Below are 27,592 nucleotides of genomic sequence, written 5' to 3' on the forward strand. Positions count from 1 at the left end.
AATCCATAGTTTTATTAAACGCTAGTGCATTATTGCAAAAGATGAAACAAATACGTAGCAAGAAAAAGGTTACCATATTCAAAAGCAGCAGTTCATGAATAATAGACATCTGTTCATCATTTCAATAATCTCATTTTGCATGTCCTTGGTTATTTTAATGAAACAACACTGGTGAGGATTATGGATACTTCTTAATAATTTAAATTATCAGTTGCACTTAGCCCTTAAAGCAATATTATTGAGTATTATGGATTTTTCATCACATTCCATTGACTCTGTGCCTATGTACTAATAATCAAGGTTTCCAAACATCATTTATAAGAATTATAGATATTTCTTCATTATTTTAATGATATCCATGTACATGTGCTCAGGTGCATCAAGCCCCCAGATAAAGTCTAAATGTTGCCATTCAGGAATATACTTTTCATAAATGAGATTACTGATCCGTGGGACTAACATTGCTACATCTCTTGGATCTGCAAAGAAATCTTGCCCACCTGTCCAGATCGCAATTGGAATTTTTATATCTTCTATTTTGTAGGTAGGAGGTACTGTCTGGAGATAAAAACAACACAGGACTTGATGTCAGATTTGTGCATGTTTAATAATATAGGCAGTATTATATGACTGTATAATTTGTTGATGGAAATGTTTAGGACTGATTAACACTGACGTACAAACTTGCTTATGACAATGTGAACTTGTATGTTGTTAAAGATACATAATGGAAGCAGGCCAACATTTTAGATTATGTTAAGAGTGTCTCTGATAATTGGAGAAAACCTACGAGTCCAAAACAGCTGCGACCATACTTTTAATTATGACTGATTCCCTCCTTTTTTGGCGGGGGGGGGGGGAGGCTTCTAGATGGATGTCGATGTTGTTAGGCCCATTAGGATATTATCATGCAGCCACAGCCTCATCTTACTAGGATGGAATCATCATATATTCATATGTCATGAAGTGGGCTGCTGACAACACCACTTATGCTAAATAAAAATCTTTAAGTTGCAACAACACCCTTAGATTTTATCCTCTGTAATGGACTGAAATGGCTAACCCACTTCAAATCATGTGTTTTATGAAAGTTCATTCAAAATGAACTAGTTGACAACAGGATTTTAGGGATATTCTCCTATACATTTTGGATTATTAGCATGAGAGCAGTCTGACTGAGATCAAAACAAGGGAAAGTAAAGACCTTTCTGTTTGCTCCTGGCCAGCCCTTCAGCTTGCTATGGGGGCCTGGCCCCTCTCCCAGCAAGGACTGAGAGAGATTGATGAGATGCCAAAATTGTTTACCTGACTAGATAGAAAAATTTCATAGAATTTAGGAATAATTTCTGTTTGTTACATAGGTGGAACCTGACATCCATAAGGTCAGGTGACACTGAGCCTCCCTTTTATACAGCCTGCAGAACAATGGGAAGACCTACTCTGTCTACTCTTACTCGTTTCTCAGCCATTCAACCATCAACTGCAGAATAGATGGACAGTAGGGATAAATGACTCCTTGGGTAGATTAGCCACTGTTAGTCACAGAGGTTGCTGTGTCCTCAGTGTTATTACAAATGAGAACACAGTGTAGAGCTGGAAAGAATATTCAGAAATATTCAAAAATGGATATGTATTTTTAAGTGATGACATAAATTAGACATGTTACCGTCATTCTCACATTTTTGAGCAAAAAGCAGAATGTTTTGTTTTCTACTTTCTGCACCAAAGTTGCTCTTTTCAACACAAAATTATGGAATTTTACCCAAATAACTGAATTAGTCTTCAAAAGCTGCAGTTTTCACACTTTTTTTTTTGCAGCAATTGGTAAATGTACATGTTGCTTTTTTCTGAGAACTGGATTAGTGAAGAATCATATCTTTAACACAATGTTGCACGTGATGACTTCTGAAGGTAGGAGACAACTTAGTCTTGCCCTCATCCCAGTGATCCTATTAATAGCAGTAAAGAAATAACAATCTGACCTGGATCCTAATCTTCCCTTCCTGTGCTCTTAGCAGGCAAGGATGAAGCCTTCACTTAAGTAAAGGGGTATATGCATGCATGCATACATGTATCTCCTGCCCCATCACCCATCACAACATGCAACCCTCAAGACTACAAAAAAAAAAAAAATCACCCTTGCTGTTATTTGTTGTTTTAGGACAGGTTTGCTGTGTAAGAAAGTAAAGCACTGAACTTATATACTGGGTAAAGTGCTTCTTGGGATTTGAATCTTCAAATTAGCCCAAAATTAGCAAGCCATTTTGCTTCTACTTTTCTTGCACAATACCAAGTTAATTGTCTTACCTGATTGTACTTTTCCATATTCTTTTCTGTAGAGCCATAGTCATATGCTTGAAACAACTTTGCTCTATTCATCTATAAGTAAATAGAATATCTTTATAGAAATGAAGAATAATGGTATTAACAGCAGTTACTGAATTGTCCTGTTTTACTTCACTGACTGTTTACACAGTGAGAGAAAGAAAGAGACAGAGAGAAGATAGATAGATATTGATCAATCTTTGAACTATTTTGCAGTTATAGCTTCAGAAGCTTCAAAAGACAAGTGCTAGAATTCCGCTAGTGTCATGCACACATGTAACACCAATGTACGGGCACACAGCTCTTGTTATTCACTAGCCTTTTGCACACCATAGAGAATTATCCAGGGAGCTACCAAGTCCCCAGAAACTGCTGCCACAGCCATTAAATAACTGAGGGCAGGAGAAAGAGGAGACAAAGCAGAGAGGACTGCATTGTGTCCCAGGGTTAGGGTAGTTAGAGAAACGGTAAAGACCTAAACAGAGTTTTGGGAGCTAGAAATGAGGAAATTGTTCAAGGAATTTATGCTTAATCTACCCTAGGGCTCCTGTCAATAATCTTGCCTTTTACCCTTAAGATCCCTCCCTGGATCTGGGACTCAGGCCTCAAGATGTCTGTTATTCTGGACAAATGGCTGTGTTGATCAGTGGGCTCAATGTGGTAAAGCATGACCAGTTCTCCTTATCAATTCTTAAATGAAGCAGCCAGGCACAGTTGTAGAAAATAAAAGAAGTAAAGATTTATTATATAACAATTAGGTTAAGCATGAACTCTCATAACTCTATTAAGATCTTTACCTTCTCTTGCACAGTTCTAACACATACCAGGTGGGGGGGGGAAGGGAAACGTTGGGCTCCATTATGTCATATGAATGCTGTCTTTTAAAATGATCTAAAAATTATGGAAATTATGATGTATGAATTATATAAAGAAATACTTTTGATTGGGGATTCTCTAAGCATTTTCAGATGGGTCATGTTTCTGTATGTACAGTGGGCTCTCAGTATCTGTGGAGGTTTGGTTCCACCACCCTGGGGATGCCAAAAATTGTGGATACCCACGTCAGTATTTAACATTTAAAATTACCTGGATGACAAAATCCAGACACCAGGAAGGCATTCCTCCTGTACTGTTTCCCACCTTCCCATCATGAAGGCTCTGCCAGAACTGAAACCCTTTCCTGGCCCTGTTTCCCACCTTCTCATCCTTCCCATCACAAAGCCTCTGCCAAATTTGAAACCCCTTTGCCACTGATCCAGATCAGGGAGGGACAGCAGAAGGAGTGGGGCAAGGGTTTAAATTCTGAGAGAGGCTTCCTTGTGTTAGGCAGGGAAATGGAGTGAGCCAGACGTTTAAATTTTGGCAGAGGCTTTTTCATGTAAAGGTGGGAAAGACATTGAGGAAGAGGTTTAAATACTGTCTGTGGCTTTGTGATGGGATTGACCTCTATGGGGGAAGGAGGCACCCGTTTGCCTGGGTCTTGATACAGCTATTGCCCTGGGACTGCTTCTCAGCAGTGAACCCCACAGGAGGCAGGGCTTCCCGAGACTGAAGTGGCAAGAAGGTCTGGGGGTGGGTGGGTGGTGCATTTGGTGTCACCCCTCTTTTGGGGTGTCACCCAGTATGGGCTGTATCTGCCACACACACTAGTGACACCACTGTTTTCTAGCCTGGCTATCACAGGTTAAAAAATTAATTGTTTCTTCATTTCAAACAGTGATTGCTTAAATCCATGGCTATCAAGTATAGAGGGCCCACTGCGCCCCCCCCCCCCCATTTTTAAAATATACAGTAACGGCTGTAATGGTGTTTTGCTAATTATGGTTCTTATCCACTGAAGATGAAAAGGTAAAACATATATATTGTTGTAACCATATAGGTTGGATCCAGATTAGTCATGCATAGAGTAAACCAACTGATATTGGTGACTTTAATGGGTATAAACTAGGTCCAATTTTATTGAATCATTTCCTGTATTGCTATGTATTTGGTATGTATTTTATATGTATTATCCTACTAGAGAGGCAGGCTAGCTCCAACAGGCCTGCCTGGAAGAAGATTAACCATCCATTAAGAAGCCAAGCCCTCCCTCCAGTCCATCTCCCTTGGTTCAGGCCTCGGAGGTAGAGAAGAACTGTGGGACCTCATCCCCTTCCCCAACACCATTCCCTTCTCCTTTTGTGTCATGTCTTTTTAGATTGTAAGCCTGAGGGCAGGGAACCGTCTAATTAAAAAGATTGTATGTACAGCGCTGTGTAAATTTACAGCGCTTTATAAATAAAGGTTAATAATAATATTAATAATAACAATTCATAATAAAGTCATCTGAAAATCAATATACCTGGATCCAATGAAGAAAATTTCTCCCTGATGTTCCAGAAGACCACTGTGCTGCATACACGCCAATTCGGCTCTAAAATAAAACAGTTGTTAAGCATTATGTCTCATGGAACAGTACATATTGTCTCTCTAAGAGTCTAAAGGGCTAGTCAGACAGTGAAAATAATTCAGGACAAATCTGAGTTGAATCCCTGTTGTTCACACGCATCCCGAATGCACACAATTAAGTTTTGGGAGGAGGGCTACCCCAAATCCCACTAAACCCAGGATAATCAGTACTGGGTTTCCCCCCAAGTTTTTTCAAAAGATTTGCATCATGGTTAGTGTGAATAAAGATGCGAATAGACCCAATACTGAAACCTGTATGCCCGGCTGCATCTTTCCCTTCCAGTGGATCCAGTGAGGAGGACTCTCCCTTGTCTCTTGGCATCTGGCAGCTCCAGGGAACAGTGGGAGACATTATAGATTATTTCATTACAGTCTTATAGTGCTGCTATTCCACTTTTACTGCTCTGGTGGCCTCTTACTGCTTTCTGGGGTTTGTAGTTCAGTGAGGCCTAAAAGCTCTCTGGCTGAGAATTCTAAATGACCCTTCTTAAACCGCCAATCCCAGACTGCAACAGGAGGCAGCCAGAGTAGTGAAAGCAGAATAGCAGCACTGTAAGAGTGTAGTGCAGTAATCTACATTGCAGCCACTGCCTTGAGCAACTGAGGACAGTTTCTCCCGGGGTCATCAGAACCTTTGGGGGGGAAGGTGGAAGGATGGCGAGCATGTCTGAGAAACAGAATATGGAGACGTGAAGAGATGTGATTCCGATGAAAAAATGGTGTGAATAACAAACCTGGAATGTGTGAGTTGGCTTATTTGCATCATCCCGCTAAAAAAAAAAGATGTCTGAATAACCCCTAAGATTCAACCAAATTGTTACAAAATCTGGAAGGGAAGGGAAGAAAGATTTCACCTTAATGGACCTTATCACAAGGGAAGCAAAGTACCCAAATGCCCTGGATAAATATCCCAAAAAAGCAGGATTGTTTTCAGACATGTTGGGCTAATTGATCATTAATGTGACATTAATCCGTGCAGAAAGTGGGCAAAATTGTGCCGCTTTTGGGATTTTCCCAAAAGTAAAAAATGGTGCGATTTTGCAACTCTCTGCACAGGTTAATGTCACATTAATGCTCAATTAGCCCAATGTGGTCTGAAAACAATCCCACTTTTGTGGGATATTCCCTAGTTTAAACCCCATTTATCCATGGCATTTGGGTGTTTCCCTGCTGTGTGATAAGGTCCTAAGTCAGATCCGCCTGTTGTTCTCCTGAAATGTAATGGGAGGAAGTATCTGAAGACTAGCCAGGGAAGGACCTAGTGATATTATGAATGTTTCAAGGCCAGTTTTAAAAACTTCTTAGTCCTCCTCTATTTAGTGAAGCAGGCAACTAACACTTGACATGCTCTTCCTTCCAGGTAACACCATGAAATGTATTTTCTTCTTCATCGGACAATGTATCCAGACTGACACCATGTTCAATGTGCCCTACCCAATAATTCAGTTTTTTCTTAACCTCTGTGGGTAAGCCAATTATTTTCTTCATTGACTTCTAAATTTTAATTCCACTGCCATTGATATATACCTTTGTAGTCTACTCTAGCTGCTGAGCCAGGCAGCTATTTTCCAGTGTGGACAACAATCTAGTTTAGGAAAACAATAGACGCTTTATTTGACAATATGTCCTCACTCCCAATTAGTCCCTTTCTAAATAATGATCATCACAAGCTTTTTTCTCCAGAAAGTATCTGTTTGCCACTCCAAGGTCCTCCCATAGGGTTAACATTTCCTCAAAAGTATTACACACACACAAAAAGATATCCACTTACCATGTTTAAATTAGGGATGTTAAATCCTGATATTGAACAGAAAATGTGGACACAGAATTTAGGAAGATATGCACAGAACATAGCAGATAGCTTTCTTGTATATGTAGGGAGGTGAAACGTTCCTTTATTTAAAAATCCAAGCTGAAATATAATGGTGTTTGACATTAGTTACTGCTAAGTAAGACTATGAATATATATTTTTTGTTCTTGCTGAATTTCTGAATTTTTCAACAGAGTTCATAATTCAGCCCTTTTGCACACATGAGAAATACCTCCTGAGCTGGACATATTCATAGAAATTGAGTATTTTAAAAAATTTTAAAAATTACTTAGTATATACTTTTCAAATGTATGTCTTTTTCTACTACACTTTTATATACTTTTACAGTGATAAAAGCATGTTTGTGTGCATTTTTTATATTATTTGCAAATTGCTAAAATCTTACACTTCCCTACTTCGAAATGCTGCCCTTCCTCTTTCACACATTTCCAATCCAAGATGTATTCTATTAAGTTGACAATCTTTGTAAAGTGGGTATTTTGACAGAGAAATGTGAGTTCTCTATGGAATTCTTGACTAATAAGAATTAGTCCCACCCTAATCCAAATCAAATAGCAACCCAATATTGTTCACGGTTTGAAAGCTCCTGCTCCTCCTTCCCCCACCATAAATCTAATGATAAACCCTTTAGGAAACAACATGTCATTCTGTGCTTTGTGCCCCTGTTTTTCTATCTAAGCCCAACTTTGAATGTGCAAACATATTATTTCCTTATAGCTAAGTTTAGTGGAGAGAAAGAGAAATCAGTAAGGGGCTGTACAGACTGGCCATTTAGACCGGCCTGGGGTGGAGTCAGGGCATGGCATCCATACGATGCATGTCCCAACTCCGCCCACAGGTTGGCATGATGCCATGCACCACACCACACAGTGCACAGTGTCACACCGCTCTTCTGCCGGTGTGTGGTTGCCACAGGCCTGCTCTTGTGCAGAGAGAGACGGCTGCAGACCACCCCTTAGGAGCAGTCTCTACAGCCTTTTAGTCTCTCCACTAGATAATGCATGTGAAACAACTTGAACACATGAAAAAATCCAAAACACACATTGGCCTAAATCCTATTGATAACTCCTGACTAAAACTCCTGACAATGAAACAATAGGATTTAGTGCTAACTTGCCATTCAACATTTGATTGAATAGGTCTGCTCTAGTGAGAACTAATCAAAAGGGTTCTGGCAATTAAGTATTATTAATTCTAACTCTACTTTGAGAACTGGAGAGAAAGCAAAGAGGTTACATATTCAGTAAAACAAATACTGTATATGTATCTTTACTTAAAAGCAAATCCCACTCATTTTAGTGATCTTCCTCCTTAATAAGTATGGTTGAGTTGTCAATAGAACAATAACCCCAACCCAGAAAATATGGTACAATAAAAATTCAGAACAACAAATACCAATAAATCAATATGAGATAAAGCATGAGCCTTGTTTACAAGCAGGATAAAACTGGAAGTATTATTAATATTTTTAATAGTAATACTTCAGTAAGAAAAAGTGGTCACAAGCGTAACCACACAGTTACACTGTTACATACTCTGTTACTTGGAAATAAATCTATTTATTTCAATGGGACTTCCCTACAGTAAGTATATGTAGGATTGCAACATTAAGCTGCAAACATGCATATGTGTGTATACGTTCCATTGGAGTCAGTGGAGCTTGCTTCCATATAATTTTAATTATTCATATGCATGCCCTTGTGAATTTGCTACACAATAAAATTGGGATCAGTGTTTAACCAACCATTATTTAAACAATCAAAAAAGCAACAAAGCAAAAAAGCATCTTCTTTGAAGATGCCAGCCATAGACACAGGTGAAAGTTTATGAATACATTTTTCCAGAACACGAGCATAAAGCCCGACAGCCCCCCCCCCCCCTCAAAAGACTATGGATTTTGGCTATGAAAGCCTCTGACTTCACAAAAAAGTAACACATACTAACTGCAATTTTCCTATATAATAATCAATTGCTAAAGAAGCAGAACTGAGAGAGACTTACATGAAATAATTTTTCATATGCAGCTCCCAGTTTTATTATGGGAGTTGTAGCAAATGTTATTGTAGTTATGGGTGCCAAAGCAAAAAATACTTTGATTTTTTCAGCCAGTTTTGGCCAAGTAGAGAATGCTATGAAACCTGAGAAATGAAAAGACAACTGAGGCAGACGAAATTGACAGTTTCTTCAGGTAGGCAATAGAGATGTACCATATATACTCGACTTTAAGTCGACCTCATGTATAAATTGAGGGAAAGTTTTGGGGCCAAAATATGGATTTTGACATGACCCATGGATAGGTCGAGCATAAAACTTGGAGGCTCCTTCAATGTGTATATGCAAGTGGCAAGAGGGAAGCAGCAAGCAATACAAGGCTTCAGTGTTTCAACCTTCACTCCCAAGACAGCGAAGTGTGCAGGTGGGAGAGGGACAGTAATCCATCAGACACCAAGGACTCTTATCTGCTTGGCTCAGGACAGAACGAAATTGCATGGGGAAATTGGTTACAACTAGATATTCATACACATTGGCTGGCATCCTGCACTGCATTTATGTATTCATAAGCTAAAGTTACTGATCCATATGTGCTCCATATTCACCTATGCCACTTGTTCATAACCATGGCATCACTGTTATGGTTTTAAATACCCCTGGAAAATAACTTTAACCCTGAGAGAGCTGCTCCATGTGGAGGAGGTCCGGGTGGAGGCACTTCAGAATGATCCAACTAGCCCCCTCCCACCCTTGAGCAATGAACAGAAGCTTCTGCTTGCTGTTCCATCATTCAGGGGCAGGAGAGTGCTAGTTGTATCATTCTGAGCATCTCTTTTGATTGTATTACAGACCTCCATTGCACAGAGGAGCTGCCTCGAATGGTGAGAGACAGTTTTAACAGCTGAGAGCTGACAGTTGGATGAGTCAGAGGAGAGAGTCAGTAGAGAATAATTCTATACTGTGTCTGAATTGATTGAAGGAAAAGGTTTGACATAACTCATGTTGAATATTGTTATGTGTTTGGAATAGCAATAGCAAGTACATTTCTATGCCACTTATCAGTGCACTTAAACACTCTCTAAGCACTTTACAACTTGGAAGCTAATTGCCCCCAACAAGCTGGGTACTCATTTCAGCGACTTTGGAAGGATGCCTGGATGAGTCAACCCAGGAGCCTCTGGCTGGGATTGAACTCATAACCTTGTGGCTTGTGAGCGAGTGGCTGAAGTATTGGCATTTGTAGCCACTAGGGCTCTCTAGGTACTGGAACTTGTATTAACTATTCTACAGGATATAATAAAACACACTTGTTAATTTGTTAATGCTGCCTTTGACTGGCTTCCTTAACCCTAAATCAAGGATGGATCATGCTTACCATAAATAACACAAAGCTAGCACACATTAATACACAGTGCCGTCACCTGGAGAACCAGTCACCCTAAATCCAAGGAATAATTCTAAGGGGGGAGTTTGGGCTAAGGTGAGAGTGGCAGGCATCCAAAGCTAGGAACTACCAGTCTTAGGAAGGTCAATGTCACAGTGAGTTTAGACCAGCAGTTCTCAACTTGTGGATTGCGACCCCTTTGGGGGTTAAACGACCCTTTCACAGGGGTCGCCTAAGACCATCGGAAAACACATATTTCCGATGGTCTTAGGAACTGAGTGAAAATAATTTTATGGCTGTGGGTCACCACAACATGAGGAACTGTATTAAAGGGTCGCAGCATCAGGACGGTTGAGAACCATTGGTTTAGACAGTACTGAAGCAGAGGTAGCAATGGATTGAACTGATATAAGCGGCAGTGGCTGGTGGCCTCTATGTCAGTAAGGCACTGAATTCATTTCAGGTTTTAGTCCACCCACACAAAATATGAACCAATTTGGGATCCAGCTGTTTGCAAAGTCTCTTTAAAGTTTAGACTAAAAGCCAAAATAGATTCACTACCCAGCCTTTTTTTAAAGCAGATATTCCAGCTGCATAAATTTCACACTCTAAAACCAAATGCCAAATGAACTCAATGCATGCTTTATTCCTTGCTTGCACCTTGTACTGTTGACAGTTTCTCCACTGGAATCAGCACTCTTACTTATATATGCAACAGCAATATATACAGCAATTGCCTCATTTTATTTGTTAATGCTGCCATTAATTGGGGAAACAATTCAATGACTCATGCAGCGGTACAAATGCCAGCTCAGTGCAAGTAGTATTCCTCTTGCCTCATGAAATTTACACTGCCAAAACTGGCACCTCTCAAAAACTGGGCTTCTGTTTTCACCACGATTGCATGATAAAGAATGTCATTTATGTGTCTGCTCGATAAACACTTTGATGTGTCCAGTTTTCCTCTCATTTTCCAACTGCACATTATTAGTTTTCACACTGAGCATTTTTTTCCAGTTGTACATTTTGAGTGCACAGTAAAAAAAACAAATCTCCTGCTGCTCAACTGATATGGGGGCAATCAACCACCACCGGATATAAGCCAGCTTCTCTAGTTTGTGAAATTACACTTCAAAATATTCACCAATAAGTATGAATTTTGTAACATACCTGCAGTTGAGCCCTCAGAATGGCCTATATAAAATAGCTGTTTTTGCCCAGTTTTATTCAGGATGAAATCTATGACTGCTGGAATGTCATAGTATCCCATCTCATGGAAACTAGAGACAGAAGCACATAGAGAAGGATGGATAAACAATGGTGTTACTAAGTTAACAATATCTGGCAGAAACTGCAAAATAATACAGACATGGGATATTTAAACTGGCTCATGGCAAAATATTCTTGAGTTCTTATCCATTTGAAATGGAGTAAGAACAGACAATGTGATAAAGCAAGCTAAGCAAGTTGGGTGTTTAAATATTTGCTCCCCATCTGCCCCACATGTAGAAAGGGATGTTGCTTCCATTCTGCTCTGTAAAACTGCAACAAGGCATCTGCTTCCTTCCATTCTTCTTTGATTTGAGAGAAGGAAGTTGTTACCAGGTTTTTTCATTAAAAGTACTATCTAAGTTTTGAATAATTGTGCTTTAAAAAGGCTGTCAAGATGGATCTCTTCTGTCAGGCCTTCCCTGACTGATCATCCCAGTCCCACTGACATAGATTGCTTTATGACTACCCAAGATGTCTCATTTTAACTTTAAATTTGACTATTTTAGTGATTTTAACCTGTATGTTATAATGTTGTTGCTGGGGGATAAGGGGATTATGTAATTTATTTTGCATGTAACTATGTATTTTATTTATATATTTTATTGTTGTAACCTGTCTTGATCCATTGGGAGAAGCGGGATAAAAATAAAATTATTATATTATTATTATTATTATTATTATTATTATTATTATTATTATCATCATCCAATCAACAAGGTGTGCTTAAAGCAGGGGTGGTCAATTGTGGAAGGGTAGGTGGCCCCATTAACAGAGACCTTCGAAGGCTGCATGCTTCCATGCTTCCTGCTACAAAAAGCCACCACCACCAGACAAATGCATTCTAGGGGACATGGGAGTATTTCCCCCATGTTTTTGAACCTTCCTTGATTGTTTTGGATCAAGGATGCTTTTTATAACATCAAGAAGTGAGTGGAATGCATTTCCTGGCCTTAAATTGGCCACAGGTGGGGCAAAATATGTGGAAATATCACCTATACCCTCAACAGGCTTGAAAAACCATGGGATAAGCCCAAGTTGCATACAGGCTACATACGGGCTGCATATGGAATAATGAGATAAGATCGGTCTTTGAAGTTAAAGGCATGTGTATCCAGCTGGTAAAAAGACAGGCTAAGGAGCATGTGATAATCTCTGCCATCCATACCCTACTGAGGGCATTTTGAAGCAAAAAGATTTTTACCTCTGTTGAATCCTGGGGGGCCTGGGGACCATATGTAAACCACAAGACATTTTCCCCATCCTTGGCTTAAAGGGAGCAGATGACTCCATTGTTACAAGAACTTCAGCGTTTCTGAACAGAATTCATACTGCTGGTTGTTACTCATAAAGTTCTAAATGGCTTGGGTCAAGGCTATCTGAAGGATTTTGCCTTACAAGCCTGCCCTTGGGATTGCTCCCAGACTCTGGAATGTCTTTCCTAGGGAGACTACACTACCTTTCTCCTGCTTGTCTCTCCATTAACAAGTAACACCAGCAGGCTTTTGGGAACTGACTGTTCATAAACAAAGAGCTTTAATAGCATGCTGTACTATTTTTTCAATGGATATGTTTTATATTGTTTTTAATTCTATAGACAGTTTAATTTCATTTTAACAACAACTGTTTCTATGTTTTTGTGCGTAGCTGTTTTGATTTCTGTTAGTTGCCTTGCGCCCCAGTTTGGAGGAAGAGGTAGAAATAAAGGCACAAAAACACAACAATCATTTTCATAAATACAAAGGGGTAATTAATATCAGTTTTCCTTTGGGTCCTATCAGTTTTCTTACCTAAAGTCCCAGAATTTATTTTCACTCAGATCCAGTGTTTTATGATTTGAAGAATAGGTGTTCCCTCTGCTGTTTCCAATCCAAACATCATAGCCAGCATCTGCCAAAATGAAACCCAAACTGTTGCTGGGTTGATTTGAAATCCATTGGAAAGCACCTCCAACGAAAGGATGTAGAAAAAACACAGCAGGCCTTGAGCCTGGAAATAACAACAGAAAAGGAGGCTTTATTGCCTGAAATATTTACATATTTACTCTTGATAATTCAGTCCTAAGGGATATACTATGTTATTATGTCTCACATATTTCTACATTTCAAAACTGTTAACAAATGGTTCTATCAAAACTGCATCTTCAAAGAGTTTTGGGGAATACCATGGATTTGAAAGGTGGCTGTTTATAACCAATCATATTTGCTATACAAACACCGGGCAGGATCCAAACACATGCATGTATAGAAAACTGAAATATTGACCAACTTAAATTGCTTTAGTATCAGTAGAATTTCTGTCCCCAGCATCATTTTGCCATATTTTCCAAAGTGAGTCCAGAATATCTTTAGTTCACTCTTTCTGCATTTGCTGGTGAGAAAGAAGTCAGTGCTCAGACTATAACATGATATCAGATCAAGACAGCAATCCTATATGACTCAGCATAGTATAGTAGTTCTGCATATGGACCTATGCTAGAGACATATGTCATTGCACAGACTGATCATACAGCCTTTGAAGTCCCTCATGTAGCCATTCCATGTCTCATGAGGAGTGGCAGGTTCAGGGAATCATCTGAATATGTCCACAGATGCAAGATGATTTACAGATATCTACCAGTGTCCTCAGGAAGTCTCAGCCCAACTATAATCATTTTGCATCTGGGTATGGGGACATAGCCAGATGTTCCTCCAGTGCTACCTACTCTCCACAAAGCAGAGAATAGCTGTGTAGGAGAGTATCAGAGATGGTATTTAAAACATACTATATTATACTGTAATATACAGTAGAAACTAGTTCAGAAAATAATCAGTAGAGAAAGAAAAGCTACTGAACAGAGCCATAGAGCATGCACACTCTCCAGAAGGGCTCCAAACACTTTTCTTACATATGGACGTATGATCAAAGGGCCTTGACCATCTTCATTCCATTCTAAGGCTCACATTTTTCTTCTTCTCCAATCTGTTTTTCTTTATTTCCAACATAACAGTTTTCTGCTCCCTAAATCAGTTACCTGACATGGATTCCAAAAAGTACTCTCTGTCCTCCCTCCCTGATGTCTTCTCAAAGAAATCACCCAGGTTAATCTGCCTAAACACAAGGCCATGTGACACATTTCTTCCAATTCTAATATGTTTTCTCCTGAAGGAGCTGGCTTTCCTGTTTTATTGAATGTGACAGAGAGAGAGGCACCCACCCAAACAAATTCTAATGAATTCTGATGGCTGGATTTGTTAAAGCCTATTTTAACTTCAGCATTAAACTAGGCAATCTAGAAAGTTAAGTGAAATTATTAGAAATTTTCATGGCTTGATAAACTGACAAGTTACTTGCAAGTTCTAGGAGAATTGTTTGAATGGTGAAAAGAATTATCTCTCGTGGTGTGCTAAGCTCGACACAGGCTTGCAAAGCTCGACTCAGGCTTGCATCCTTCCGAGGAGGAAGCTAAAATGAGTACCCAGACTGTTGGGGGCAAATTAGCTTACTTGCTAATTAGCTTACTTGCTGTTCACCGCTATGATCTTTTGGAATAGCGGTATATAAATAAAACAAATTATTATTATTATTATTATTATTATTATTATTATTATTATTATTATTACCTCAGCAGTAATTCAGTACCCTGAAACACTGTCCTATTACACTTTACACTCTAGTTCAGGGAGATGAGGAACCTGCTATTTCCTTCTTGAGAATAATTCTTATCTGCTCAGCAAAGGTCTTGCAAGAATATTGCAATCATTCAAAACTCTGACACATGTCCTCTGGAGTAGGGACTTTATCACATGGGGAAAAGTGATGGGAGCATAGCAGATGCTCCCGTCGCTATCACACTAGTGTGCTAAGATTATCAGACAATGTCGCGAGATGTTGTCATTATTGGGTAAATAAAAAGGAACTCTAGCACTGCTTTTCATTCATGGGAAAGTCCCGTGAATGAAAAGTGGTGCTACGGTTCCTCTTTATTCACCCGATAATGATGGGGTTATGGCAACGTCGCACTACCATCATTTTATAATCTTAGCACACCAGAGCTATAGTGACAGGAGCATCCTGCTATACTCCTGTCACTTTCCCCATGTGATAAAGTCCTATGTTTCTTTCTTTCTTTTCCTCAGAGTTCCACTTGGATTCTTTCAAAGGGACAGTAATAGATATTCACACTCAGAAGTAAGAAATATTAAGACAGATTCTAAAAGGATAAACAGACTGGCCAAAAGGGCCAGCATCAGGATTGAGTGGGGGAATGATGGCCACATGATGTATGCCCTGACTCCACGCCCAAGCCACTGTCACATTGACCGACCACATGGCAGGCAGCGTTACAGTACTCCTTTTGCGTGGCGTTCAGATGCTGCATAACTAAAAGAGCTCTGGAAAGTGCTGCTGCAGCAGCAAGGGTGGCTTTTTGCTGATTCCAAAAGGACGGCTTTCTGCCACTTCTTTTAGAGCCGGCAAAATGCTGGATTGGTGTGTGGTTGCTGTAGCCCTGATCCGGTGCACAAAGGGGCAGCCTGATGCCGCCTTGTTAGGGCTGTCTGTTTAGGCCCTAAGCAAGTAAATTAATTATCCTTTATATGTACTAAAGCATATAAAACCTGGGGGGTGGGGGAGATAAAAATTGCATTTATGTTATTCACATAGCCTTTTTATGGCATTACTTTTGTCAGCACCATTGTATCCGTGAGGTATTCTAAAAACTGTAAGGATGTATCCATCTTCTGTCTCAATATGATATTCCTCACTTGGGTATCCATGATATTGGATAATTTCGCTCTGTAAAACATAGTACATTTATGTAAAAGTTTCTTCTCAATTTCAGAATGAAGCATTCATTCTAACAGAAGAACATAATTAATGCTAAAAGCAGTTTAAGAATATGGCAGCCATATATCATTGCATAGCATTTAACACTGGATAAGCTACCAGGCCCTCCAAAGGCACTACTTTTCTAGGTGGTGGAATTGTGTGTGACATATTCAAGTCTTTTAGTCCAAGTCTCAAGTCAAGTCTCAGGTCTCTACCTTCAAGTCTCAAGTCCTTGAAGGCTATTTTCAAATCGAGTCTCAAGTCTCAGAGCCAATTTTTAACAGAAAAAAATGGAGGCAGTACATGTTTCTCAGAGGGAAACAGAAAACATGTTAAACAATGGGTATAATGCAGGGTTTGAGGTCCACTGAGCAGCCTGTTCCCACAGTACATCAGAGGATCCTTTTAAAACCTTTCAAAAAAGGAGGAGTCCTGGTTGTGCTGTGGTTCAGTGCCAGTACTGCAGCCACTCACTCACAAACCACAAGGTTGTGAGTTCAGGGGCTCAGGGTTGACTCAGCCTTGCATCCTTCCAAGGTGGCTAAAATGAATATCCAGCTTGATGGAGATAATTAGCTTACAGTTGTAAACTGCTTAGAGACTGCTCAGTGCAGTATGAAGTGATAGATAAATGAGGCTGCTATTGCCTCAAGCTCATTGCCTAATGCCTTTGCTGCTCCCTTCTGAGAAATACACCCCATGCCTTGGGTGTGGGTTCTGCCTATGGTTCAAAGTGAATGGAACCTTCTTCCCCCACATGCATACCTCATCACTTCTCTACCCAGTTTCAAAACTGAATTAAAGACTATATTGTTTAGAGAAGCATTCCCAGAGGTGAGCCCCTCTCTGACCCAGGAAGCCTCCTTTTAACCATCTATCAAGAAGCCAAGCCCTTCCTCCAGTCCATCTGCCTTGGTCCAGGCCTCGGAGGTGGAGAAGATCTGCTGGACCTGATCCTATTCCCCACCACCACTCCCTTCTTCTTTTGTGTCGTGTCTTTTAGATTGTAAGCCTGAGGGCAGGGAACCGTCTGACTAAAAAATGTATGTACAGCACTGTGTAAACTTACAGCGCTTTATAAATAAAGGTTAATAATAATAATAATGGCGCTAGCAAGCCAGTCACTAAAATATACAAGTTTCAAGTCAAGTCAAGACAATGTGTCATATTTGTCAAGTCAAGTACAATTCAATTCATTGAATTGACCTGAGTCAAACTTAAGTCCAAGTCAGTTTGACTCAGGTCTACATCATTTCAAGAGGCTATGCTGCTGAAAGTAATGCTGCTGATAGAGTTGCCTGTGTGAGACAGGTTTTTGCTGAGGAACCAGATTAAATCTGCCAAACAGTAACTGGGCAGTAGCAGTAGTGGGGGGATGATATGGCAAAGCATCTTTCAGACACAACAGTAGGGGAACGATAGGTAACACTTGTTAGTACTGTGCAGAAGAAGGCACGGAAAACCTCCTTTCAATGTCTTTTACCATGAAGCCTCATGATGAGATAATTAAAAAAAGGAAACAAGAGACAATGGGCTCTGAGTTGTCAGGGGAAAAGTGGGCTGCAATGGCCCTTTTGACCTTTATGGCACCTGCTATCAAAAGACCGTTGGTGATCTCAGTATCTAACTTACAACATTGAAAAAGCACTCAGGATCCATTGTATGTTCAGTTGCAAGTTGCTCTGAAGTCCAGAATCCTAAATTGGTTATTCCTTGCCACAAACATGCTGTTATGATAACAGTCCATATAATCAACCTGTATCAAACAATAATTGTTTAATATAAATCAGACATAGAAATGGTGCTTTATGTGGTGATTATATAACATTTACAAAGAGGTAGCTGAAAAACATATGTTAATTATATTGAACAGGACTCTTCATTTCCCACATACATTAATTCTATGTTGGTATTTAAATTTCTGTTACTTTACTGTACTAAAAACCCAACCTGAATAAAGTTGAAAAATATATAAATGATTTGCTCTTCCTCTTCCCTATTCATTCCTTTTTGACTTTGGGAGATAATGAAACAGTTAAATGGATTATTGAAAACTTCATTTCTCACTCATCCACCTACTGAAAGGAAAGGAAATAAATATTCTAAATCTTTTTTTGTTTGTTTCCACTTTGCTTGGCATTAGCATTACTGAAAGTGCAATAAGACAAGGGTGGATGATGTATGTGCAGATACAGTGACAGTCAGACATGAACATGAGGTTAGCTACATGGTCCCACCATGACTAAACCTTATCTCTCTCTCTCTCTCCCTTCTTCCAACCCTAGTGTTTTCTTTATGTGGCTAGTCTGGGGAGAAATGTTCTGACTAGAAACTGTTAATCAGACCGTGTTCACATGAAAAGCAGAAAACTACAATTTGTTTTCATGTCTTTCTTTTTTAGAATTTTGTTTAAAAAGCTACTATGGTAGTTACAGTGGAATGGGTACATACAAAGGTGGGTTACAGACCGCCGAAATGTGGCGGTCTGCTGCCGCCACCGGTTCCTGTGTCTGGGAACCGCAGCAGCCAAACGGCACAGTTCCCGGACACAGCAAAGAAGGAGCGCAATTTGCGCTCCTTCTTGTGGCCCGGAAGAGATGCCATGAGGCGCTAGTTGCACACTCGTGGCGTCACTTCCGCCACGCGACGTGTGGACGCAGAGTATCCATTACATCAAAATGGCGGCGGCCATGTGGAACAGCCGCCGCCATTTGTTACGGACTCCATCCCTGCTAGGGTTAGGGGCGTCTGGAAGAGACGCCCCTTTCTAACCCTAGCACAGACTGAGTCCGTCCTAGGGTGCCCATCTATAACGGGCCAAAGTTTTTTTTAAACCAACAACAGATAGCTTTATAGATTATGACACTTCACAAAAGTTAAGTGCTCACCTTGAATTTAAATTATTACCATTACTTCAGTATTTATATTCCCATATAGCATACACATTGATATACTGGGGTTAAGGCAAGATTGCCAACACTGTAACTGGAATAGGGATGCAAATATCTGCCAGTTTTGTTCTATTGCTATAAATCCCACCTGTATCTTCCTTCTGTCAAACCTTTTGGTGATTTTGTTGAATTTTTGATAATCCTGCTTGCATTTTCTTGATTTCTCTTCTTCATACTGGGCTGCAAAACTTGTGTCTTCTCTCTGTATTGAAATTTGCAAATTTTAAAGACACTTTCTTAATTCGTACTTTTATTTGTGAAATCTACCTGCAACTTTATCCTACTGTCAAAAGAATTTTTTGTGCTTTAAAAAAAATTATATCTGTTTACATTTTAGAATACAGTTGGTCCTCTGTATCCACAGATTCTGAATTCATGGACTCATAGTTCAAAAATATTCACACAGTTCCCTCACCCCCCAAAGCAAACTATTTTACTATGACATTGTATATAATGGGACTTAAGCATCCAAGGATTATGGTATCCACAGGATGTCCTAGAACCAAGCCCCAGTGGATACTGAGGGACCACTATGCACATTGTTTCGTTCATATTTTATTTCTTGAAACTACCCTGTCAGTCTTATAAATATAGGGATGCACTTGGGCAATGTGCAATACTTTCACAGGGAAGATGTGAAAATGCTGCATTCATTGAAACTTCCGAATTCAACATTTCTTTCTATTTGTAAACTATTACAGTATGTCTGCAGAAGTATTAAAATACCTGACAATCCAAACCCTTCAGCTATTTCGGATAACTAGTCTTATCAGCCCAAGAGTGCACTGTTTATTTTAAGGGATAGAGTTGTAATTCAAAATATCTGGAAAGGCTAGAGCTAAATCTCATAGAGCCCCCTCCCCCTCTGTAAAAGAAGACTCACCGAAAGCAAGGTTGCTGTTCCTCTCTTTCCCCTTGAAGCTCTTTTTGTGCTGAAACTCCCCAATTATGAAGGGCAAACTTGCTGTGCAAATGTAAATTTCACTTTGCAGCCTCCATTTTAGATTACCTTCAGAAAGCAACAGAGAACTGAATTTCACAGAAGGTTTTATAAAGCAAAATCTGTTAGTGCAAGCATTGACAGGTAGTAAACACACTCCAAACAGAGCTATAATTATGCTGTTGGGAATTGGGATGATCAGATGGATAAATTCCAAAGAATTTCATAACAGCTCTTTCATGCTCTTTCATACTTTTTCATACTCTTTCACACTCTCATATTCAGAGATATATAGGTAGGTGTTTCTTGAACATAAGCCATACCCTCCTTCCAATTCCTTTCAAAACTGAGGCACTGTTATCCACAAAAGCTTCTGTATACATGATCGCACCCCAACCACCCATATTATTGTTTCTGGTCCAAAAGGTTTTTCAGGTTCATTGCAAAGATCTGAAAATCTTCAAAACCTGCTTAACATTGGGCAGAAGCTGGTGAAGGGCAGAGAGCAATGTGTGTAGCATCTCGATGCCGTTCTGCTTCTACCACCTTCAACCCTCCCATAGCTCCCCAAAACTATTCTCTTTTCCCATCCTTAGTAAATACATCACATTAGCTCTCAAGTCACACACACCCCCTTTGTTTATTTCTCCAACATGTGATGTAAGGGGAAACCGCAAGGCTGAATTCACTGGCTGAACCTTTATAATCACATCCTAACTGCCCCACCTTGCCCTGCACACGTAGGGCTAGAACAGGTAGATCTGTTTTTGCACATAGCTCCTGCATGTAATTTCAAACTCTGATCTCACACATAGATCCCCCTACTTTAGACCCTCCTTAAATGTTGAATCTTCATTTGTGAAGATGCAGCAGTGGAAGTGTCTAAGCCTTTCCTGTATGTGATCATAAGTAGGTACAAAGAAACAGCTTCAAAGGGATTAACTAATTCACCAATTTGTTTTCTAAAATGAAATTATTCTTTCCCCAGGTGTCCTGAACAGTGGTGTCCCTAGGGTTGGTGTCACCCAGTGTGGTAACTCATGGTTTCACTTCCCCCCATTGACTTCCTCCCATTTCACACTTTACAGAATCCTTAGCAATGCTTTTTTGCACTGATGTTACCCATAAATCATAATTCCCATATACCACTGAATGTAATCCTAAAAGTTGTGACATAAACAACTAGCAAAATTAAAAATTATATCTCCAAATTACCATATCATATGCATAATTTAAATGTATTTACATATACATAGTGAAGATTTGGTTAAAATGTAATGTTTTTAAAGAAATTTTTAAAATAATATTTATTTTAAAAAATCAAAATTGTATTTTTATTTTAAAAAATTAAATTTGAAATTTGAAAAATTATGGGGCCCCTCCTTTCTTCTCTCACCGAGGTTCACTTTACTCCCACCATCTCTTAAAGCATTTTAAAGAGATATAGGCAAATGCAACAATGTTTGTGCCAAAATACAGGTGTTTGAGCAGCAGTGGTGTCAACACCCCCCCCCCCCCCTTTTAGGGTGTCAGTGGTCCTGAATTACATGGATGTGTTCCTGAAATTATATTTTCACTAAACAATATATAAAGATGCTGAAAATGCCTTTTAATAATAATAATAATAATAATATAGTTTATTTATACCTCTCCCACAGATCGAGGCGGGATTACAACCTTAAAAGACACTTAGTACAATTTACAATCAATACAACAATAAAATACTAACACTGAATTTACCAAGAATTCCTATTAGTTCTCTAAAAATTCCAATTCCAATTGCCTGAATTGTATTTGAAAGTGCACCATCTGCCTACTTTCTTCATAAAACATGTACTGTATGCACCCAATCATCTCCACTGTCCTTACTCCGTCAAGGATTTTGACAAACTGGAAATAGTTCAGAGTAGCGCAAAATACATTATCAGATGTATGGGAAATTAATCCTATGAAGAAAGGGCAAAGAACCCACATGGGGGGTGGGGGGGGGGGCTGTTGGCATTCTTAAACTGTCACACAGGTGAAATAAACAAGAGAAAGCAAAACTAGATCTAATAAGATGAAATCAGAATAATAGATTGAAATCTTGAGGACAGTAGGAGCTTGACAATGACACTAATGATGAAGTGAGTGATTTTGAAAGATACTGATTATGACAGCCACTAATAGCAAAGCTTCTGTTCAGGAAATGCACCCACATTTCTCTAATCTAACTAATGAGGATGCAGTTGTGAAAACTGTTGGGATATTTGGGAGTGAGGATCATTTTATTTTCTAACAAAATATTTTGAAGGCTATGGTAACATCCCTTTAGATTAAGCAAGGTTATCTTCCAAAGACCAAAACCCAAACAAAGCCTGGACTAGGATACATCCTTTCCGCTGTTAATTTTGCAGAAGAGTCCACATTTCACCAAAACTGATTTGGAGGAGACTATTTATGATGACATTCCATTTGAATCTGATTTACATGTCTATTGCAATGTAAGGAATTGCAGTAATGTGATTGGGTGGGGAAATGTTAGTCATGTATAGAGATAGAAAGAATCATTACTATACATGTATTTGAAGAGCGCTAGGTTTCCTGATGCTTGAGAAATATCTGCAAGAAGAGTAGTTCAGTGGTGATAATTCTAGAGTTTGCAATGTACTTGTGGAAAATTATTTCTATGCAAAAAATACACATTTTTGTACAGAAATGTTATTTTATTCACCAGAAAACATTGTTTCTTGCACAAACAAATTTATCCTGTTTTGTGCCCAACCCCTTCCATTTTTTGCCATGAAAAGCCATAGGTCCCATCCTGTTCAATATTTACTAGACTGTAAGCTGGGCTGAGGATCTCATAACTATTTGGATTCATGTTTACCATTGTTTATGAACAAATATGATCTCAAAAGACTAACCTCTTAATCCAGGCAATGTCCCAACTGAAGGTGTTCTGAACTGCTGCAACTCAGGTCCCTGGGAAATGAAAACTGTAGCACTCTTGTAATTGTGGAGTGTGTTGAGACAAGCAAGTGTAACAGGATCCTGCGGGTTTCACCAGCTGCCTATGTGCCTTGCAATTGGAAAAGTACTGCAGTCATCACTTCCCAGTTCCCTCATATGTAGCACCTCAGAAACATTTTGAGTGGGTACTGCCTTGCTTAAAAGAGAGAGGGGATGGCATCAGCAGGTGTAGCTAAAATATGAACTTCATTGTTGTAGTATCTGACAATGCAGAATCTCAAGGCATATGTATTTCTGGATAGAATAATTCCACAAAAGGCTTACCATTGTGCAAAAACTGGGAGAATAGTATAGAAAGATCTTTGTACTCTTACACAGTGGTGAGAGTACTATGCAAAGTTTTTTTTTAATGTGAGCATCAACAGTGGAAAGGTTTGCACGCCTAGAAAGTTACTAGCATTTTAAATGATATAGATAGCAAGAAATCAGGTGCAAATGCATTACAGAGAGAGGAGTTTATCATACGGGAGGGAATTGACCAAATCCCGTGAAGAAATGAGATTTTAATTTTGGGAAATCCTGCAAAAAAGTAGCCTTCCAGTAAATCTCCTTTAAAAATACTTTCCAGATTATTTTCTGATAAAAGCACGAGATGTGACATTTGAATGAGAAAGGTTAGAGAGTAGTGCATCTAGATGAGTTTAGATCTGAGGTGTAATGGTCTTACCAGGATTAGAGAGAGGAAGGTTTGTAGTTAAATAGTTGCATATATCATTTCAGTTTTGAAGCACATAGCTAAGTGTGCAAAACTTTCCACTGCCCATGCTCACAGAGTAGGGCAGAGTTAATTCCTCCTCTATGCCTGCTGCAAATTCAGTAATAATCACTTTTCTAATCCCTGCCCATTAAATGCAGAGCTACATCAAACTCTTTCATATAGTTTCCTAAAGCAAGACTGAATTAAAGTGGGTGAGGTCCATGTTACAATGGTTACTATATGTTATTTTGTTTTTTTACCCCCTGAATGTTGGGGCGTTGGCTAGGGTGGGGCAAGAAAAAGCACTGTCCTGGATGCCTTCACTGGGTGCAGAAATTGTTAGTTAGGGAACTGATGAGGTGATTTAGAGATATAAAATTTAGGAAAAGGTGAACTAGAAAAAAAATCAAACGGATAACCCATTCTTTGGCATTAAAAGGGTGGGTTTTAATATAGTAAAACAAAGAGATGTCAGGATGTTTTAGGAATGAAGCAAGAAAAAAGAAATACAGTGGGTCTTTTGTGTCTTTGGGGGTTTGGTTCCAGGACTTCGTGTGGATACCAAAATCCATGGTTACTCAAGTCCTATTAATAATAATAATAATAATTTGTTTTATTTATATACCGCTATTCCAAAGATCATAGCGGTGAACAGCAAGTAAGCTAATTTGCCCCCAACAGTCTGGGTACTCATTTTAGCGACCTCGGAAGGATGCAAGCCTGAGTCGAGCTTGAACCCTTTTGCTGGTCTTGAACTCGCAACCTTGTGGTTTCGAGTGAATGGCTGCAGTACAGGCATTTAACCACTGCGCCACCAGGGCTCCTTATTGTATTATATACAATGGTGTAGTAAAATGGTGCTCTTTATATAAAACAGCAAAATCAAGGTTTGCTTTTGAGGAAAAACTTTTGCGAATACTTTCGAACCATAGTTGGTTGAATCCACGGATACAGAAGGCTGACTGTATTTTGATGAGAAGGTTACATATGGGAAAATTCTAAGTAAAGATCAGAATTTCTAATGTTAGATTTGAAAATTACTTCAATGATGTTAAAAGTAATAAATTGAAAAAAAAATTCACTAGCATCAATACCAATGATTGAAAATGTTTTGTAAGTCACATTATTGTTAATTAACTTTCATTGGATCACTGCTATCCAGGACAGATCATGGGGTTCAGAAAGATTGCAATGTGGACCTTCAAAACTACATTTTCTTTCAATGTAATGTTACTTTCCCCCAAACTGAATTTTTTCCCAGATGGATTACAAAGTCCCTCATTCAATGTTTTCTTGGGAATGGTGCAATTTCAACATGTTTGGAAACTTTCAGGCTTGTCCTAAAGCATGACCTCTCATCTTAAGAAGTTGATCATTTGTCATTGATCTGCCTTTCTGTTTTCTTGCCCTAGTTTCTCCTACCTATACCAACTTGTACACTGTTCACTTGTCCTTCAAACAACTTGTTTTTTTTTTAAGGTTATTAAATAATGATGTTAAAGGTTTGTAAGGAAAAATGTCTTTTTTCAGGTATAGCACATTGATTCATTTAATTCAATAGAATTTACTTCTGAGTCAGTTTTTTTAAAAAGAAGAAAGGCATCGGAGGTTATCATACCTGAGCTTACCATGGGTTAAACACTGGCAAAACGCTCCAGAAACATGAAGGTGTGATAGCCAGTCGTGCATCTGAAGTGTCACTGGAATGTCCCCTCATCTCTCCCATGCTCAAAGCATTCACAGAGCAGCCATTTCTTTATAACGGAAATTCCTGTTATTGAAAAAAATGGCTGCTCCGCAAACACTTTGCTAATGGGAGAGGCGACGGGATGCGTCAGTGACGCTTCAGAAGTTTGATCACACCTTTGCGCTTCTGGAGCATTTTGCCAGCATTTAACCCACCGTAAGCCTCCTGTGTGATAATTCCCATAGGCAAAGATATGTTGGTGTGAATTACAGTTGGCCCTTCCCTTACACGGGGGATCTGTTCCGGACCCTGCCACGTAAGGGAAATACCATGTAAAGTCAAGCTCCACTAGAAACAATGGGGTTAGTTCCTGTGGTGTGCACCCAGCATGCCGGGGGGCACACACCACGGGCATGCACCCCATTATTTCTTCTGGGGCACAGGAGAAACTTTTCTGGCGCGGCTCCCAGCATATGCCTGCGTATGATGTGGGTGCACTGTAGTTAGATAAATCCTTTGGACTCCAAGCTCCAACTTGACCAAATCCCTCAAGATATGTGATCATAGAATCATAGAGTTGGAAGAGACAATAAGAGACATCCAGTCCAACTCCCTGCCATGCAGGAACTCTCAGTCAAAGCATCATAGAAACATAGAACATAGAAATGGTTGTGTTGTGGAGGTTGCACTGCTGAAAAGGTAGACTTTGGTAGATTGGTATTTGAAGACACAGCTACATACCTGTAGCAATATCTCCTGAGGCAAGATCTCAGTCACTGTTTCACCCAACTCCCTGGAGTTATAGGGCTGGCTATTTTTCTCTACTACCGTATATACTCGTCTATAAGTCGAAAAATTTATGCCCAAAAACTGATCTCAAAATCTTAGGTAGACTTATACATGCGTCTATACGGTAATGCAGTTCCAAAAATGGCCACCGTGACTCTTTCCGGGGACTGGGGGTTGGTTTGCAGGTCTTTCAGTCCAGGGAGAGGGCCCTTAAGAGAAAGGCTGCCTGCCTTCCCTCCCTGGGTCCCTGGCGCTTGCCTGAGTCGCCAGTGCTCCTGCAGCTGTGGAGGCATCCCTGCTTCCTTCCTTCCTTCCTTCCTCCCTCTCTCCCTTGCTTGCTCCATGAGAGCAAAAAAGAGACCTCCTCCTCTGGGCTCTGCAGCATGAGGAGCCAGGAGGAGTAGCAGCAGTGTTGCCGACAAGCCTGGGAGATAATTCCCGAAAATGTTTGTCCCAAACCCGCTGAATCCCCCCAGATCACACGGAATTTTCAGTCACAATTCCCGGAAAATTCCCATAATGTTAAAATGGCAGATGTTTTGCAAATAAACGTAAACATAATTGAATAAAAATAATTGTAACTTATTTCAACTCTCAAAATCACCATTGAACCAAACAAAGAATCTTTCAGTCCTTTTAAGATATTTATTTTGACATGAAGGGGGTTCAGGAAGCTTTGTGCCAAATAGAAATGTTTTAGGCTGCAACCGCACTGCAGAAATAAATCCAGTTTGACACCCTTTTAATTGCCATGGCTCAGTGCTAGGGAATCCTGGGAATTCTAGTTTTCGGAGACATTTAACCTTCTCTCTCAGCAAACTCTGCTGTGACAACAAACTACAATTCCCAGGATTTCATAGCACTGGGCCATGGCAGTAAAAACGGTATGAAACTGGATTGTCTCTGGAGTCTGGAGTGAAGATGCAGCCTGCGTTGGGTCCAAGACACACTGCAGAAATAAACCAGTTTGAGACTGCTTTAACTGCCCTGGCTCAGTGCTAGGGAACCCTGGGAAGTGTAGTTTTGTGAGACATTTAACCTTCTCTCTCAGCAAACTCTGGTGTGACAACAAATTACAGTTCCCAGGATTTAATAGCACTGGGCCATGGCAGTTTTCTTCCCCTTTAAAAACATGAGCAGAGATCCCTTCACCTTTTCCCCCCAGAGAAGCCTGGCTTGCTTGCAAGCCCAGCGCCTGGGAGATTTCCCCAGATGGGCTGCTTCAGGAGAGGAAAGGGAGCAGAGGAAACACTCACTGGAGCCACTCAAGCATCAGGAAAAGAAAATCAGCGATTGCTGGTAGAAGTCAGCTTGCCTGATTTCATCAGCATCAGGAAAAAGAAAAAGGGGGAGAGCTCTATGGTTCCCAAACTCTGGCCTTCTAGGGGTTTCAGACGTCAGCTCCCAGAATCCTAGGCCATTAGCTAAGAGGGCTGAGGCTTCTGGGAGTTGAAGTC

At 39.8% G+C, this 27,592-nt stretch overlaps 1 protein-coding gene across 2 annotated transcripts; it reads right to left on the reverse strand.

The window, feature by feature from the left end:
- LOC149318714 (lysosomal acid lipase/cholesteryl ester hydrolase-like) lies at window positions 1-27,461 on the reverse strand. Of its 2 annotated transcripts, none has more exons than XM_089510337.1 (12): window positions 27,392-27,461; window positions 19,894-20,019; window positions 19,099-19,212; window positions 17,692-17,815; window positions 15,912-16,026; window positions 13,041-13,239; window positions 11,152-11,261; window positions 8,607-8,743; window positions 6,545-6,685; window positions 4,667-4,738; window positions 2,308-2,379; window positions 1-558 (listed from the first exon to the last, which is right to left on the reverse strand). In XM_089510337.1, exons 3-12 carry the CDS (start codon window positions 19,182-19,184, stop codon window positions 325-327), a joined length of 1,290 nt encoding a protein of 429 aa, XP_089366463.1. In that variant the 5' UTR covers window positions 19,185-19,212; window positions 19,894-20,019; window positions 27,392-27,461; the 3' UTR covers window positions 1-324. The 2 variants fall into 2 exon arrangements, with proteins under 2 accessions (XP_089366463.1, XP_089366464.1); XM_089510338.1 differs by lacking the exon at window positions 27,392-27,461 and adding an exon at window positions 26,088-26,166.
- Window positions 27,462-27,592: the final 131 nt, after the last annotated feature.

This window comes from Sceloporus occidentalis, unplaced genomic scaffold (genome assembly GCF_023333645.1).
Source record: "Sceloporus occidentalis isolate IW3139 unplaced genomic scaffold, rSceOcc1.0.p SCAF_2, whole genome shotgun sequence".
NCBI lineage: Eukaryota > Metazoa > Chordata > Lepidosauria > Squamata > Phrynosomatidae > Sceloporus > Sceloporus occidentalis.

Coding starts and splice junctions, on each gene's coding strand:
- LOC149318714 (XM_089510337.1), bottom strand. CDS start 19,184: ATGAAGAAGAGAAATCAAGAAAATGCAAGCAGGATTATCAAAAATTCA. Junction 17,816..19,098: donor TTGACAGAAGGAAGATACAG/GTGGGATTTATA, acceptor TGTTTGATACAG/GTTGATTATATGGACTGTTA. Junction 8,744..11,151: donor TTCTGAGGGCTCAACTGCAG/GTATGTTACAAA, acceptor TTCATTTCTCAG/GTTTCATAGCATTCTCTACT.